Source organism: Oryza sativa, chromosome 6 (assembly GCF_034140825.1).
Source record: "Oryza sativa Japonica Group chromosome 6, ASM3414082v1".
Lineage (NCBI taxonomy): Eukaryota > Viridiplantae > Streptophyta > Magnoliopsida > Poales > Poaceae > Oryza > Oryza sativa.
In genome coordinates this window covers 28629804-28646510 of record NC_089040.1, presented here as the reverse complement: position 1 = coordinate 28646510, position 16707 = coordinate 28629804, and the positions used below count along the sequence as shown (strand labels likewise).

At 38.5% G+C, this 16707-nt stretch overlaps 1 protein-coding gene across 1 annotated transcript; it reads right to left on the bottom strand.

The window, feature by feature from the left end:
• Window positions 1–191: 191 nt before the first annotated feature.
• Window positions 192–3371, bottom strand: LOC4341803 (probable transcription factor KAN3). The gene is made up of 5 exons (NM_001421697.1): window positions 3027–3371; window positions 1969–2045; window positions 1612–1805; window positions 1408–1495; window positions 192–958 (listed from the first exon to the last, which is right to left on the bottom strand). The coding sequence occupies exons 1-5, from the start codon at window positions 3148–3150 to the stop codon at window positions 671–673; spliced, it is 771 nt and encodes a 256-aa protein (NP_001408626.1). The 5' UTR covers window positions 3151–3371; the 3' UTR covers window positions 192–670.
• Between the last annotated feature and the right edge of the window lie 13336 nt (window positions 3372–16707).

The window sequence follows — 16707 nt, the reverse complement described above, 5'->3', positions numbered from 1 at the left end:
GATGTGTCACATTCCGTACGAGGTTGATTTATTTTGGGACGAAGAGCAGCTAGCTACAAATCCAGATTGACACTATGAAAGCCAAGGGTAAAATGGCTAGCAAGTAACGCCATTACTCCCTCCGTTCCCAAATATAAGAGACTTTTGCTGGATGTAAAATATCCTAGTACTACGAATCGGATGTGTCATATCCGATCAAAATCCCTTATATTTTGGAATTGAGGGAGTAGTTCTCAATCAGTATAGATAGTGGTGCGCAAACAATTCGATCAGAAATAGGGGAACTGCCCAGATGATGAAAGGTGAGAAATTCAACAGAGAAGTCTACCCAAGAGAAGCAAAAACTGTCAAAATTTCTCACCCGTCTTCGTCTGAAGTCCCCGGTCTCTAATCGAACGAACAATTAATAATAGAAAGAAAACTATACAGATAAACGCGTGCATGCGCTACTGAAAAACCTAATAAAATGCTGTGTCTGACCATAAGAAAATAATCCTAAAGAAATCTCCAGAATATTACTACACTCTCTAAGATCATCTCATCAGGTAACCTGCAAATACTACTAGCCTGACGCTCTCTCTCTCCGCGTTATTTTTGTACACATACTACTACATATATGCACAAATATAATGCAGCTATACACAGGCCCATCAACTGAATGATCATATGATCAGGACAGCCAAGAAGATGAAATGGTCAGGTCCAGGTTCAGATCAGTGGTCAGCATATTGCTCTCCTTCTTCGCGGCGGCGGCGGCGAAGTGGTCATCGGCCGAAGAGACGAACGCTTCGTCCCTCGACGGCGCGGCGACCTCCTCGCTGATCGTGCTGGAGCCGTCGGCGTCGCTGCCGGCGGCGTCGTCCCACAGCTGCCCGATCGACAGCGTCAGGTCGCAGTCTGTCAGCTGCTTCAGAGGCTTACTGTAGTTAGTAGTCTGACGACTTGCTCTAGTCGTTGCCTGCAAAGATATATACATATGTTAATTAATCTACGTTTCAGTGTTAATAAGCTTGCTGAAAAATGTATATATGGATTTTAAATTTGTAATTAAGTGTTTCAGAGATAGTCTAGATAGTTCATGGTTTCGACCATGCATGCAGAAGCAGGAATGAACAGTCAATACACGGCAGTATGGTTTGCTAGTTTGGCAGCCTGCCACCTAATGCATGTTTCCAAAACAAAAACTTCTAGGGAATACTACATATATGGAAGATGGATTCTTTAAGTAAAATACGTCTGCATTTGTCCATAGCTTTTTCCTATCTCTCTACATGAATGGAATACAGGATATACACCAAGATGTATACATGCTAAAAATTCAGACAGATGTCCAACGAAAATGCAAATTATATATATGCAATTAAGTGATATTATTTGAGGCGTAGCTTCCAGTGAGGGGAAAGGCACCTGTTCTGTTGTAATCACGTTGGAGTTCCATGGAAGAAGACGCCCTCTGGTTTGTTCCCAGTTTCTGAATATTTCTTCTATTGATGGCCTGCAAGTGGGTATAAAAATCAATATATTGAATAAAATGAAAAATTCATAACACACATATGTACTTGGAATTAACATTAATTGAAAAATGACTAATTAACTCTCTCTCACACTCACATTGATGAGCGGCCGCAGCGGAGTATGGTGTAAGTATTCTTGTCTGAAGATGCAGTGTTTCTATCCCCTGACGCGTAAATGCAGCGATCTTCACTATTCACAAACTCACGTTTGCTAATGTTGTTAACAGTAGCTGATGTCAACTTCTGGAGGCTGACAGGATGATTGCTGTTGCTAGAGCCTGATCTGTACATCTGACCATTATTTAAGAGAGAGAAAAAAGAGGTTGAGCCACGGATCAAATCTCTAGCTAATATTAGCATACAAATCTAAAGAGCATATGCTGCATATATACATATGCATGTATATTATTAGCATACAAATCTGAAAAGGTAAGTCCTGGGTCTACAAAATTACCTGAAGATGGCTCTTGATATGAGAGATGCTAACTCCCTTCACGCCCATCAACTGAAGAATTCGCTTCGGTGTTGCTTCTGTCAGACAAAAGCGAGAGGAGATAAATTATCAGCACTTCTGAAGAATGATCTACAAACAAATATCATCATGATGCAGTACTGTTATTCCATGGTCCATGCATGTATCATGAGACCAAAAATTATATTATGTCTCCCTCAAGGATAGAGAAAATCGATAGTACGTTCAGCTTCGTATGGCCGGACCGTGCTGGATAAAGCACACAATAATTAATTACGGTAATGTTCAAATGAGATAGTACTTGAAACTTTTGAAATATTTTAGTTTGCAAATGATAATAACTGATCAGTACTTCAGGCTGAGTACATACGAAAATGGCTGTTAGTACTCAAGGTACAAATATATGCACGATTAAAGGTAGAAAAAGAGTGTAAAAATATCTAAAGTACTTGATCTAAATTACTTTCAGATGAAAACTAAAAATAAAAAATCGTCAAGAAGAACATATATTAATTTAATTTTGGAAAAAGATATATATCTAGCTAGTCGAGGATGAAAGTGGCTCCAATTGATAAATTATTGTGCTAATGATATTCCATCTAACTAATTAACTCTTATTAAATTGTATGCTTAATTCAGTCTTAATTATCCGTAGAAAATCCAAAAGAGAACGGGCCGTGGGTGTTCATCGTGCATATGCACATATAATATCACGTGTCTTTATTTTTCTTTAACTATACTCCTGCTACGCTGTGTTCGTTTTCAAACTCCTGCCTAACCGACACCAACTAATAATTAAGGAGACCAAACTTTCTAAACCAAAAAACAAAAAGAACAAGAAAGCACTTCGTTTAATCAGTTCCCTTGAAAAACATGATAGCTCGATCTATACCTAGCAAATTAAAATCCCAATTAATTTGATCATCAAAGCGAACTCCATGTCCATGCAATAATTAAGCAATTGCATGATCAATCTGCTCATATAGCTTGAATTGATCAATACCAAACATGCATATCCATGGTTGGTGTTTCAAACTCACCGTCCTGGCCGCCGAGGCACTCGACGGCCTCGACGAACTGCCGGTGCATCTCCTCCGTCCACCGCATCCGTGGCACCTCGGACCGGTTGTACTGCCGAACTCCTCTCCTCTCAAACCCTCCCATGATCAATCGATCGATCTCGCCGTCGATTGGCCGGTAATTCCTTGTAGCTAAGATAGCTCTCTAAGCTTCTGAAAATTATCTCTAAGCTTCTGATAAATACAAGCGCTAGCTACCTCAAGCTAGCTAGCTAACTGATGGTTGCTACAAAGAGATCGAAGTAGCTATATATATGCAGAGAGGGAGAGAGAGAGAGGGAGATAAAGATGGTGATGATGATATATGAAGAAGAAGAAGGAGAACACCCCCAAGAAGTATATATATATTCAAGTACTTGTTTGTTGCCTACCGTGCAGAAACGTACCAAATCGAATGTGTGGAGAGGAGAGAGATCGAGAGAGAAGGCTGAATTTTCTGACCAAGTCCGGTCAAACATTCATGCTCACTTGCTACTTTACTGAACACAGATAAGAAAAAAAAAGTTTTAAAATAAGTATAGGAACCCCAGTTTTGTGAAGAGTTTGGGGGCTGTCCCTGTTCACGAGACAGCGAAGTATGAGTTCAAGTAGCTCATGCATTTCCCATTGGGATCGACATGTACTGTTCATTGATAGGTTTGTCTGGGTCTGCATACAATGACTATTGCTAGTGTGAATAGTTCTCTCTTTGACAAACTGAAAATGAGATATTGATATTTCTTTGAATTATTACATTGTTCAACGGGAACATTAATTAGCCATCTTATTTGTCTGGCTAGTATGTGTTTGACAAAATTATTCAAGATATACTATACTAGTACTAATGTACTAGTGTGTCTACGTACGTTTTCAACTTGATATGTACGGGTTAATTGTATATATATTGGTTTGAATTCACAAAGGTAGACTTCATGCAAAAGTAAATTATATATTTGAGGTCAATTCAACTCTCTCTTCTCTGGATTTTCCCCAATAAAATGGGAAAGGGATATGCAGCGATCGACTTATTAATTAGCTGCATATATATGAATATATATCTCAATATCATGACTTATGTCTGACGACAGTATATATAACTAGCTAGCACCGGCAGCATGTGATCAAAAGCATATGTGAAAGCATGAACTTAAAGATCGGCTTGAGCATATTTATATATATTCCTTAAAAATTCCATTCCTAGCTAGTCACTTGTTAGCTAGTGATTGAGTTCAAATTGATAGCTTCATATATTATATGTACCTTGCATTAGAAATTAGGAAGAGAGATATGGCTAGGGAAGTATCTATATAGCAAGCTAGGTAAAGAATTTTCTCGACCGTTTATTAATATAGCCAGAGAATTTAAGTTCCTTCTTAGCTTGATATATATGACGACTTTGGCAACAGATTAAATCACATTGCGTGAATTATTTATTTGAAATCTTCAAAGAGATGCTCAAAATTTCTCCTCTTGGATATGCACATGTCGCTGGTGATAAATTGATAAATGCGTGTTTGGTCAGGGTACAGAAGAAGAATTCTGTGGCTGGCTGTTAGGAACCCTAGCGACTTGGCACTCCAGGAAGAACACGAGAAATGTGGAACTCGAACTAGATAGGTAGATTACTTCTCACGCTCAACCGAGCGGAGCCGCCGCCGCCATCGCCACCTTGCCGAGTTCCTCATCGAGTTCTTACAAGCTTGTGCCAGCTGGTATATAGTTGCGTTTCTTCCTCTCCAACCTCTCCTTCGCCACCAGCCTCAGTTGGGCCTTACAACGATTGTTACACGGCCCATTCGGCCCCTTTGTATTTTCTATTCTCCATCCGGATACGCCTGCCTCTCTTGACAACGCCTTCTTGCTTCCCACCTTCCTCCTGTACTTCGTCCTTCGCCTTGTCGCCTCCTTGATCATCTTCTGGGTCCTCCTCCTCCTCAACAGCTTGATGATGAGATGCTTGGTGCGCTCTGACATCCTCCCTTCCTTGGGAACCGGCTTGCCCCCAAGCCGGTGCGTGTGGGAAGCGGCTCCTCAGCTCCTCCTTGTCCTCCCAGGTTGCATCCTCCACCGAAGAACCTGACCAATGTGTTAATATTTGAGTTACAATTGTATTACCTTTCTTGGCAATTCTGTGATCCAAGATTTGAAGTGGAAATTGCATAGCTCCAGCACTGGATGGTAAACTGTGTTGTACTGGAGGCTTGAACCCAGTGGCAGCTCGCAGTTGGGAAACATGGACAACAGGATGGATATAACAATCACTGGGCAGCAACAACTTATAAGCAACTTGGCCAACTTTGTGAAGCACTTCAAATGGACCATAGTACTTAAACGATAGCTTGTGATTAGCTCTACGGGCCACCGAAGTCTGAACATAAGGTTGAAGTTTCAAGTACACCCAATCACCAGGCTGAAACTCCCTGAAAGTTCTGTTTTTGTCTGCATAAAACTTCATTTGTTGCTGGGCTCTGTGCAAATGCTGTTGAATCAATTGGTGCATAAATTTTCGATCCCTGAGCCACTCCTGCAGATCTGGAACAGCACAATCCTCCATAGAAATTCCAAAATGAGCAGGTTGATAACCATAAATGACTTCAAAAGGAGTTTTCTGAACAGCTGAGTGAAAAGCATTGTTGTACCAGAATTCTGCTAAGTGCAACCAGGCTGCCCACTTATGTGGTGTGGAATGAACAAAACATCTCAGAAACAATTCTAGGCACTGATTGACTCTCTCTGTTTGCCCATCAGTTTGGGGATGATAAGAAGAACTCATATGTAATTCAGTACCAGATTTAGTGAATAAGTACTCCCAAAATTGACTTGTAAAAATTTTATCTCTATCTGAAACAATCACTTTTGGCATACCATGTAATTTGTAAATGTTTTTCATGAAAGCGGTAGCAACTGATTCAGCAGTGAAGGGATGTGTCAAAGGAACAAAGTGAGCATATTTGGAAAACTTGTCCACTACCACAAAAATACAATTGTACCTTTCAGATTTTGGAAGACCTTCAATAAAGTCCATAGAAATTGTCTGCCAGGCACCTGCAGGCACTGGTAGGGGTTGGAGTAAACCAGGGTATTTAACCCTTTCTGGCTTAGCCTGTATACACACCTGACATTGCTGCAGCTGTTTCTTAACTTGTTTTTTCATACCCATCCATGCAAATAACCTTTTAATCCTCCTATATGTAACAGGAAACCCTGAATGACCCCCTATAGGGTTGTTATGTAATTCTGAAATCAGTTTTGCTTGCAAATCCTCATTATTACCCACCCAGATGCGCCCCTTATAACGAATGAGACCACTTTGCAATGTGAAATGTTCCCTGGCAGCAGAGTCCACTAACAATTCAATGAGTAGCTGAGACGAATGGGGATCCAGCTCATATCCCTTGGTTATTTCCTGCATCCACTTTGGTGTACACACAGAGATAGCTAACACTTGAGCGTCATTAGGGCAATCCTTCCTGGATAAGGCATCTGCCACAGCATTACTGCTTCCCTTTCTATAAATAATCTTATATTGCAGCCCCAATAGCTTGGTAAAAGCCCTCTGTTGCCAAAGAGTGTGAAGACGCTGATCAGCTAGGTGAACCAGACTGTGGTGATCGGTGATGATGACAAACTCTTGATGCTGCAAATATGCCCTCCAGTGGTCCACTGCCAACAGTATAGCCATGCATTCTTTCTCATATGTTGACAGACCCCGAGATCTTGGCCCCAAAGCCTTGCTTAGATACGCAATAGGGTGGCCTTCTTGTGACAACACTGCTCCTATGCCTGCTTCACTAGCATCAGTCTCCACATAAAAAATCTTGGAAAAATCAGGTAACCCAAGCACTGGTGCCGATGTCAAGGCATGTTTAAGACGTTGGAATGCATCTTTTGCCTCTGCACTCCATTTAAAAGGTACTCCCTTCCTTAACAGCTGAGTTAAGGGTTTACTGATAATTCCAAAATTTTTGACAAACTTTCGATAATACCCTGCCAGTCCCAAGAACCCTCTGAGCTTTTTAACAGAAACAGGAGTAGCCCAATTCAACACATCCTGTATTTTCTTTGGTTCAGTAGCAACCCCATTAACTCCAATGACATGTCCTAAATAGGACACCTGCTGCTGTGCAAATGAGCATTTACTGAATTTAACTTGCCAATGATCTTGCCTCAATAATTGCAACACTTGTTTAAGATGAGATAAATGAGATGGCAGGTCTGGGCTATAGACTAATATGTCATCAAAGAAGACCAAAGCACATTTTCTAAGAACAGAAGATAGAGTCTGATTCATAGCTCCTTGAAATGTGGCTGGAGCTCCCGTTAATCCAAAGGACATCACCTTGTACTCAAAGTGACCAGAATGTGTTTGAAAAGCTGTTTTGTGTTCTTCTCCAGGTACCATTCTAATCTGATGATACCCAGCCCTCAAATCCAACTTAGTAAACCACTTGGAGCCAGACAATTCATCAAGTAATTCCTCTATGATTGGTACAGGGTATTTACTTTTGATGGTCAGATTGTTTAGATGCCTATAGTCGACACACATCCTCCAAGTGCCATCCTTCTTTCTCACAAGCAGTGCTGGTGATGACCAAGCACTTTGGCTATGCTGGATCACTCCTGACTGTAGCATTTCAGCAACTTGTTTCTCTATTTCATTTTTAAGCTCAGGGTTGTATCTGTATGGTCTCAAGTTAACTGGCTGAGCACCTTCAATCAGGGGTATCTTGTGATCACAAGTTCTTCTAGGAGGTAGCCCTTTTGGTTCAGCAAATACATCCTGATGTTCCTGGAGCAAGGATTGTACAGATCCAGGAATGTCTTGTTGCTGCTCTGGTGGTACTCTTGTCAACTGAACCATGTACATAATAGCACCATTCTTAGCCATTCCCAACAATTGTTCCCCAGATATTTCCATGAACTGAGTTGGTTTGGAAGAAAGTCCTAGCAATCTGACCAGACTGTTGTTATACTGAAATTCTATCCACTTTTGGCACCAATTAATGTGCATTGGACTATGCTGTACCAACCAATCCATTCCCAAAATAATATCATAACTTCCCAAAGGAATTAGTGTAAAATTACTCTTGAAGCTGTGTCCCTGCATCCACCAAGTACAGTCAGGTATGAACCTGGTACAAGTAAGTTGACCACCATCTGCTATCTGCACCTTAAGTGGTTGTTTAAGTAACTCCACCCCAGACAGTCTATTTCCCACTTGCTCTTCAATGAAGGAATGAGTGCTCCCTGAATCTATCAACATGAGTACCTCTGTTCCCTGTATCCAACCCCTGAGTCTGATAGACTTGCTAGATTCTGTGCCTGAAATAGCCTGTTTAGAAATGGCTAGCAATTGTACTTCCTCAACTTCTTCAGGAGGCTCTTCTTCAAGTTCTTCTCCACCTTCTGAATTCATAGCCTCCATCAGTTCCTGTACCACATGTAACTGAACAGCATTGGCGCATTTATGGTCTCTACCCCACCTTTCTCCACATATAAAACAGAGTCCCTTGGACTTTCTATAAGCTTTGAGGGCTGCCAACTTATCATCTCGGGATCTAGCCAACTCTGCTGTTCTTCTATCATCTCCCCCACTGTTGCTGGTCACCTTTTGTAGAATAGGAGTTGTCACCCCAATTTGAGTTTGATTTCTGTAAGATGGTTTGATGTAGTTACTGACATGCTCACTTTTTCGATATGATCCAGATTTCTGACCTTCCATAGCTTCTTCCTGCAACAGAGCAACAGAACAAGCAGTATCCAGGTCTTGAGGCCGTTGTACTAATACAACTGTTCGCACTTCATCTTTCAATCCATCTATGAACTTAGTGACGAAATAATCTGGTGGGGCAGCACTTTCATAAGCATTGAGCTGATGCATTATACTATCAAACCTCTCCACATAATCTGCAACTGTGGTCAACTGCTTCACATGAAACCACTGTCTAATTAAGGACTGTTGCCGATCTCTAGTAAACCTAGCACAAACTCTTTCACACAAGTCATGCCAAGTTATCCCAATGAGCTGATTCCTCACAGATTGCAACCAAAATGCTGCGTTGCCAACAAAATTCAGAGTTGCCACCTTCACCCAATTGCTCGGCAGGACCCCATATACATCAAAATAAACCTCACAATTTGCTCTCCACATCTGCGGGTTGTCTCCACTAAACTGAGGACATGTCATTGGGGGTAAACTGCTTCCCAAACTACCAGCAGCAGTGGCTTGAACAGAATCAAATTGGAAAGTAGTTGCAGAGTTAAGGGCTGGATCTCTCATACCTTGAATCTGAAACGATGATTTCCCTTTAGGAGTTGCTAGATGCTCTTCCTTCACCTCCTCCGGCTTCTGGTCATCATCCCCAAATTTCTGCAGCGCGCCCTCAAGCTGTTCGACCTTTTGGCTCAATGTACTCACCACCGAAGCTATGTCATCCACCCTCTTCTCCACTTGAGGTAACCTTGCCTCCATCGCCGACTTCAATTGTGCCAGATCCGCTCGTGATCTCTCCTCTGCTGCTACTCTCTTCTTTTCATTCTCTTCCATTTTCCTCAACAGTAGGTCCAACTTCTCATCGGGCGCCATGAATCCGGCTCAGAACTCGCAATCGCTCCGAATTCAACCAACCCAATCAAGGCAAGGCGAGTTGCCTTTTCGCGAGACGTAGCTCCGAAGAACCAGTCTCAATCCTTGATCGGTAATTCTACGGTCGAACCAAGAGGTTAGGATCGCTTGAGCTCTGATACCAAATTTTGTTAGGAACCCTAGCGACTTGGCACTCCAGGAAGAACACGAGAAATGTGGAACTCGAACTAGATAGGTAGATTACTTCTCACGCTCAACCGAGCGGAGCCGCCGCCGCCATCGCCACCTTGCCGAGTTCCTCATCGAGTTCTTACAAGCTTGTGCCAGCTGGTATATAGTTGCGTTTCTTCCTCTCCAACCTCTCCTTCGCCACCAGCCTCAGTTGGGCCTTACAACGATTGTTACACGGCCCATTCGGCCCCTTTGTATTTTCTATTCTCCATCCGGATACGCCTGCCTCTCTTGACAACGCCTTCTTGCTTCCCACCTTCCTCCTGTACTTCGTCCTTCGCCTTGTCGCCTCCTTGATCATCTTCTGGGTCCTCCTCCTCCTCAACAGCTTGATGATGAGATGCTTGGTGCGCTCTGACACTGGCATAGGTACCTTGCGTGATAAAATGCTTTCTAAGTCAAGGTAGTAGTTTGCAATTACCTATCAAGATTACAACAGTGACATCACGGGGAAAATGAAAGGACGAGCAAAAGCCAAGCATTCGGTACGTATGGGAAATGAATTGTGGACTTTTGGATCACATTCTTGTGTCCAGGGATCGGATGTGCAAATTAAAGGGAAAAATATAAAAAAAGGTGACAAAAAGATGCATCTCTCTATCAACATATCGATCCTATCCCAACCAATCCAATTTCATGGATGCATCCTCAGTAGTTCACTTTAACTTGGTCATGGATAGGGACGTAGACACGGTCTTTTGAAATTCTCTCCCGTGTACCATTAATTTCAGCTAGCTAGAAGCTTGGACATTTTTAATCCAGATGAAAGACATGTATCAAATTGTATATATAGTTAAGTTGCAAGAAAGTTTCCTCCAGAAATTAAAGTTTTTCATCTAGAAATTTTCGTTGTACATATCATATGCATAAGAAAAAATATTAATGGAAGTTCTCTACACATCAAAATCTTGAAATTGTCTTTTCAACATTTTTTTTTGAATGTGGAATATCTAATACGTACTATACATCTAACTCCATCTCTTTAATTACCTGTGTGCTGGAAATTGCGTAGAAACTTACCAAAGAAATGAGCCAGAAGAACAATAGATATAGGCATATATAGAGACGACAGTAAAAAATATCTATTCAGAAAATTTTCAAGATCAAACCCACTCGTACGTGCATCATACATGAATGCCAGCAAGGTTGAAAAGGGGTGAAGTTTGTGTATATGGAAGTATTAACATTAATATAATTTCCATACTTTACCATCTCAAGGAAAATATTTCAGAACTATATCAGAGGTTTCATAAAACCAAAGATACACATGAAGAAGAGGAGGTATATATTTAACTACAGATCAATTATTTATTTAGGTGGTGTTCTTTTCTCCTGAAGATGAAGATTAAGCTTTTTACGCAAAACGAGGTGGTATTAACGTATGATTGATTGAGTTTTAATTATTACAAACTTGAAAAATAGATTAATATAATATTTTAGAGCAACTTTCATATAGAAAGTTTTCGTACGAAATGCACAATTTAGCAGTTTGAAAAGCATGCCATGAAAATCTTAATATTCATCCAACTCTTGTTGGAGAAAAGAATGAGACCTTATACTATTAATTCCTTCCATTTTTTTGATATATATTCCCCAAAACATGGTTCATAATTAAGTACGTACAAAGTAATTAAACTTATCAGGAAGCAAATTAGCTAATTAATAAATGTGGCCCCTTTGGTGTTCAAGGAATGATAAAAAAAAGAACAGGCATAGCAAAGCACTCACCGATTAAATCAGATGGTCCAAGCATGCAGACGAAAGGCGACAAATCCAGCTTTGATGTTTGAATTTGCAGGAGTACTTGATTTGTAAACTACTCCCTACGTTACATATTATATTATAAGTTATTTTGATTCTTTTTTCGACTTTTATAGGTTTAACTAAGTTTATAAAAAAATAACAACACTGTTAATTTAATCTCGTTAAATTTAGATTGAATATATATGTATTTGATAATATATTTGTGTTTTGCGTTGAAAATACCAATATTTTCTATAAACTTGATCAACCTAAATAAATTTATTAAATAATCAAAATGACTAATAATATGGAACAGAGGGAGTATGTATATAATTTTTTTTAAGAAAAATACTTTCACCAGCGGATTAATTTATTTTCTAATAAACTTTCATACACAAATAACTGCAACGTTAAATACTTAAATTTTCCCATTATAAGGGGCCCAAAGGTTATTTTCATGCCTTAAAAATATAAATAATTAAAACATGTTTACGTTTAAAGATCATTCTAAGTTTGACTTGAAGCATTGCAAAACACAATATTTCCGTTACGATAAAAAAAGAAATATTAGCACACTGATTTGACTATAAACTCTTCATGTTATGTGGCTTTCCAGAGAATTGCACTAAAACTGCAAAGGAAAATGAGTATATTTTATTTTATTTTATTTACTCATATGGGGCACCATGGTGCCCGGGCACTATGGTTTCAAATGCACAAAATCACTTAAATTTTTCAAAATTTTCAAATTGTGAGTATATACCTAGTTATAAGAATTCGATTCATACCTATACCTATCAACCAAACAACTCAAATTTAACTTTATTTCACAATCCATGATTACATACCTAACTAATTATATGTATGGATGCTATATACCTAGAATCAAAATCTAACAAAAACAAGTTCAAAATCAGTTCAAACTTGCTTTCAACTAGTTAGTAAAGTAGTTAATATTAATACCTAAATAATTGAAAAAGTTTCATGCTCATTTGAATTGGGTATATACTCAATTTCAACAATGGTGCCCGGGCACCATGGAGCACCAAACAAATTTACTATATATATATATATATATATATATATATATATATATATATATATATATATATATATATATATATATATATATATATATATATATATATATATATATATATATATATATATATATATATGATAACATACTTAGATACACATATACTCCCTTCGTCCTAAAATATAAAAAATTTTGGGTGAATAGATTCATGATCCTAGATGTGTCATATTCAACCAAAATCCCTTATTATATTTTGAGACGGAGAGAATTTATATAAGAATTCATCTATCCCCACAACAATCAGGAAAAGATCGAAAAGGAAGCTAGCCATCATGCGTGTTTGGTGTTGGCCCTTTACATTCGACGTTGATCGATGGACAATATATTAAACCACGCATGCCGTGAGAAGCTTCGCCACTGAATTTGTTGCCGAAATGGTCGACATGTAGTACTATATTGCATGTACACTTGTCGCGTTAGCAATGACAGTTTGAATTTCCATGCACATGCATGTACGTAGTAGCATTCGTACGCAAGATCAGATTATTCAGCTTTTAAATCTATAAACTGTTCCAAGAAAACTATATGATCAGCTAGCAGGACCACTCTCAAAAGCAAGCAAGACCGAGACGTTGGTTGTTAGAAGACAGATGCATTTCTATTGAATACATTTCTATTGAAAAAGTACTTCCTCCGTTTCACAATGTAAATCATTCTAGCATTTTCCACATTCATATTGATGTTAATGAATCTAGATATATATATATATCTAGATTCATTGATATCAATACGAATGTGAGAAATGATAGAATGACCTACATTGTGAAATGGAGGGAGTAATTACGTTACTTATAAAAGCATTCGTGCGCGACTAAACCAAAATGTACATTTGGCAAAAACGCAGAAACACATATGCACGTGTAGTACTCTTCTTCTCCTCCTTTTTGTTTTTCTTCTTTCCCTATAGAGATTAGCTATAGCTAATCAAAATTAAGCTAGCTAGGTTAAGTTATAGCTATCTTGCTATACTAAAAATTCAAAGGCTTGGCAGCCCATGCATATGGAACAACGGAAATAATGCCATGAGAATATATATTCCAGGGAGCCAGGATGAAGGAGCTAGGGAATCGTAAGTCAAGGCTTAATTATAAGCTAGATGTTTTAATTGATATCTCCATTAGAACAGGTACAGTAGCAGGCTATAAGCTAGCTGCAAATATATTTTAAGAAGATAAATAAGGAAAGAGAAGAGCAGCGAGCTACAGATTTGTAGCCAGCTGTAGTACGGATTTCAAGACACACGATGTGTATGATAAGTGGACCAGATATTAATAGTGTAGTATGTAACTATTGTATGAATGAGCTATTAGGTTGGTTATAGATGAATTGAAGCTAGTAGATGCCTATACTATTAAGTCGCCCTCATGCTAATTTAAGACGGTGCCGACCTCTTAAAATCGTATGGACTTAGGGCTCATCTATATATGCTACTGCATGCCTGCCGTGTTCTCTACACTAAGACAAATTCTTCATTCTATATACACACACACACGAACATAGTCACACACATGAAAGCATATATCTCGAGACGTGGTAAATCCCCCTCCACGAAAAAGATATGGCATATATACATTATAATTAGAAAATAGTTTGTCCCATTCATTATCTGAAATAAAACAATTAAATCACTGTGTGCCCGGGCCAGTGATGATATGACATGACACTGCCAGTATATGTACCATATTCTCTTTCATAGCTATTTTACTATGGTGTCTATTAACAGGAGTATATATGTATTAATATTTGTACCTCAAATAGTAGTAGTAGTATATATGGTCTCTATTAACAGGAGTACATATGTATTAATATTTGTACCTCAAATAGTAGTAGTAGTAGTAGAACTAAGTATCTTAATTTTTTAACTATCAAAAACTGAGTAATTGTTTATACTGATAGTAGATTACTACTAATTGAGACCACTCTAAAATAATATTTTCTTTGAGTTATTTACATGCAGTTGACGGAGAGTAAAAACAATGCATGCATCCTAATTAATTCATTTCTTTTATTTAGAAACACAATACAAATGCAGGCACCCATAACACGCGCACACTCACCCCTATAAATACATACACTCGCACCCTACCCCTATGAGCACCTCCGAAAGACTGGGCTGATATATCTTGAGATTAACGAAGTCACCACGGACGTCTCGGTCTCGCTGTTGACATGTATGTCGTCTAGTACTGAAAGAATAATGGGTCAGCATATCTAGAGATTGACGAAGTCACTACAAACGTCTCGTTATCGAGTGATACATCGCCTACCACTGAAAAAAATAGTTAGCCGTAAATACGAGCATCCAAGTGGATTGGTTACGTCACAAGAAACCTAACTAGTTGAGTTACGTTTACTTCACCCAAATCTATTTTTCTGATTGATAGATACACACCCCTAGCCTAGCTAATTAAAAGGAGAGACTTCAATTCCAACGTTCCACCTTTCCTGAGCCTAAATGCACGCAAACTTAAATTAGCACGCTCATCACACGTCGCAAAATTAAAGTTTCTCCAAATAAGTAGTGTATGACGTATACCCCTTCAAAGTTGCATATATGCATGAGCTGAAAAAGGCTAAACTCGGATATGTACCCTTTTTTTTAATAAAGGAAAGCTTTACATTTCACACGATTATTATATCAAAATGATATATACAATCGCTTCAAAGACCTGCACTCCCAATTCAATATGTACCACTTGAGTGTTGGTCCATTAATTTAAGAATTATTGATCGTAATTAATTATTTTCATTTTTTAAAAACCACGTACATATATGCACACCACATATTAAAGATACTCCCCCGTTTTATTTTTTAAGGCTTTCTAGCATTACCCATATCCATATGAAGTACTTACTAAGTGCACCCCTTTTAAACGTGTGCGTGTCTAGTGGATTTTTTTTTGGGGGGGGGTATATGGGAATTGAACTGAATACTAATTATTACAAAAATCCTATAAATTAAGTTCAGCATTACATTCTAAAGCGTGCTTCCAGGGGTAATTAATAGGTGACAGATAATACTCAGCAAATGCTCTCTTGATCTCTCTCTCTCTCTCAGGGGCGGAGCCACCGCCCGGGTTGCACACGGGCAGCCGCCCGGGCTCGCCGGCAAATACACCATTGAATTTTTATTATTTTGAAATTATTAAAGTTAAAAATATTGTAACAAATACTAGATATATTTGAGTTTGCCCGGGCTTAAAAAATTTCCTAGCTCCGCCACTGCTCTATATATCTCTATATATATGTATATATTATGTCATATTTTCAAACAGGACCATATGGTCACATGAGAATTAATATTAATTCCTTTCAGAAGAGATCTAATATTAATTAATCCATATAGCTACATCATAAACCCAATGCCCAAAAGACGTAAGTGAATGGACTAACAATAGTACTAGATAAGTTAATCTATCCAATTAAGACAAAGAAAGTAGGTAGAATGTTATATAAATATGTTAATCAGATAACTTAACCAGTATCAGGGCAGTCTGTAGACTATACGTGCCCTAACTAGCTAGTTAGCTTGTCATGCTTGTACTATACTCCCTTCGTTAACTTTATTAAGTTTATCTAAATTTATAGAAAAATTTAGAATCACCTAAAATATTTAATTAGTTTTATTAAATCTAATATTATTATATTTTAATAATATGTTTTTTAAAATAATACTATATTTTCTATAAAATTTTGATCGAATTTAAAATAATTTTACTAATAGAAAAATCAAACGACTTATAAGATGAGATGCGAGGAGTGCATATAACTAATAAATTAATTAACCTCACATGGTTTTAGTGTGACAATGGCCGCTAGCTGTTTGCTAGCTTTTCGGCTGTCATGCGCTTTAATTTCTACAAGTCCCCAAAGTCTAAACGTGTACCGCAATTCTCTCGAGCTGCATGATCAATTCGACGGGCGATCGATCGATCCACCGATGATTAGACATCATATATTTATATATGCCCTTGTACTACCTTTTTCCTCTTTCAATTAGGGCA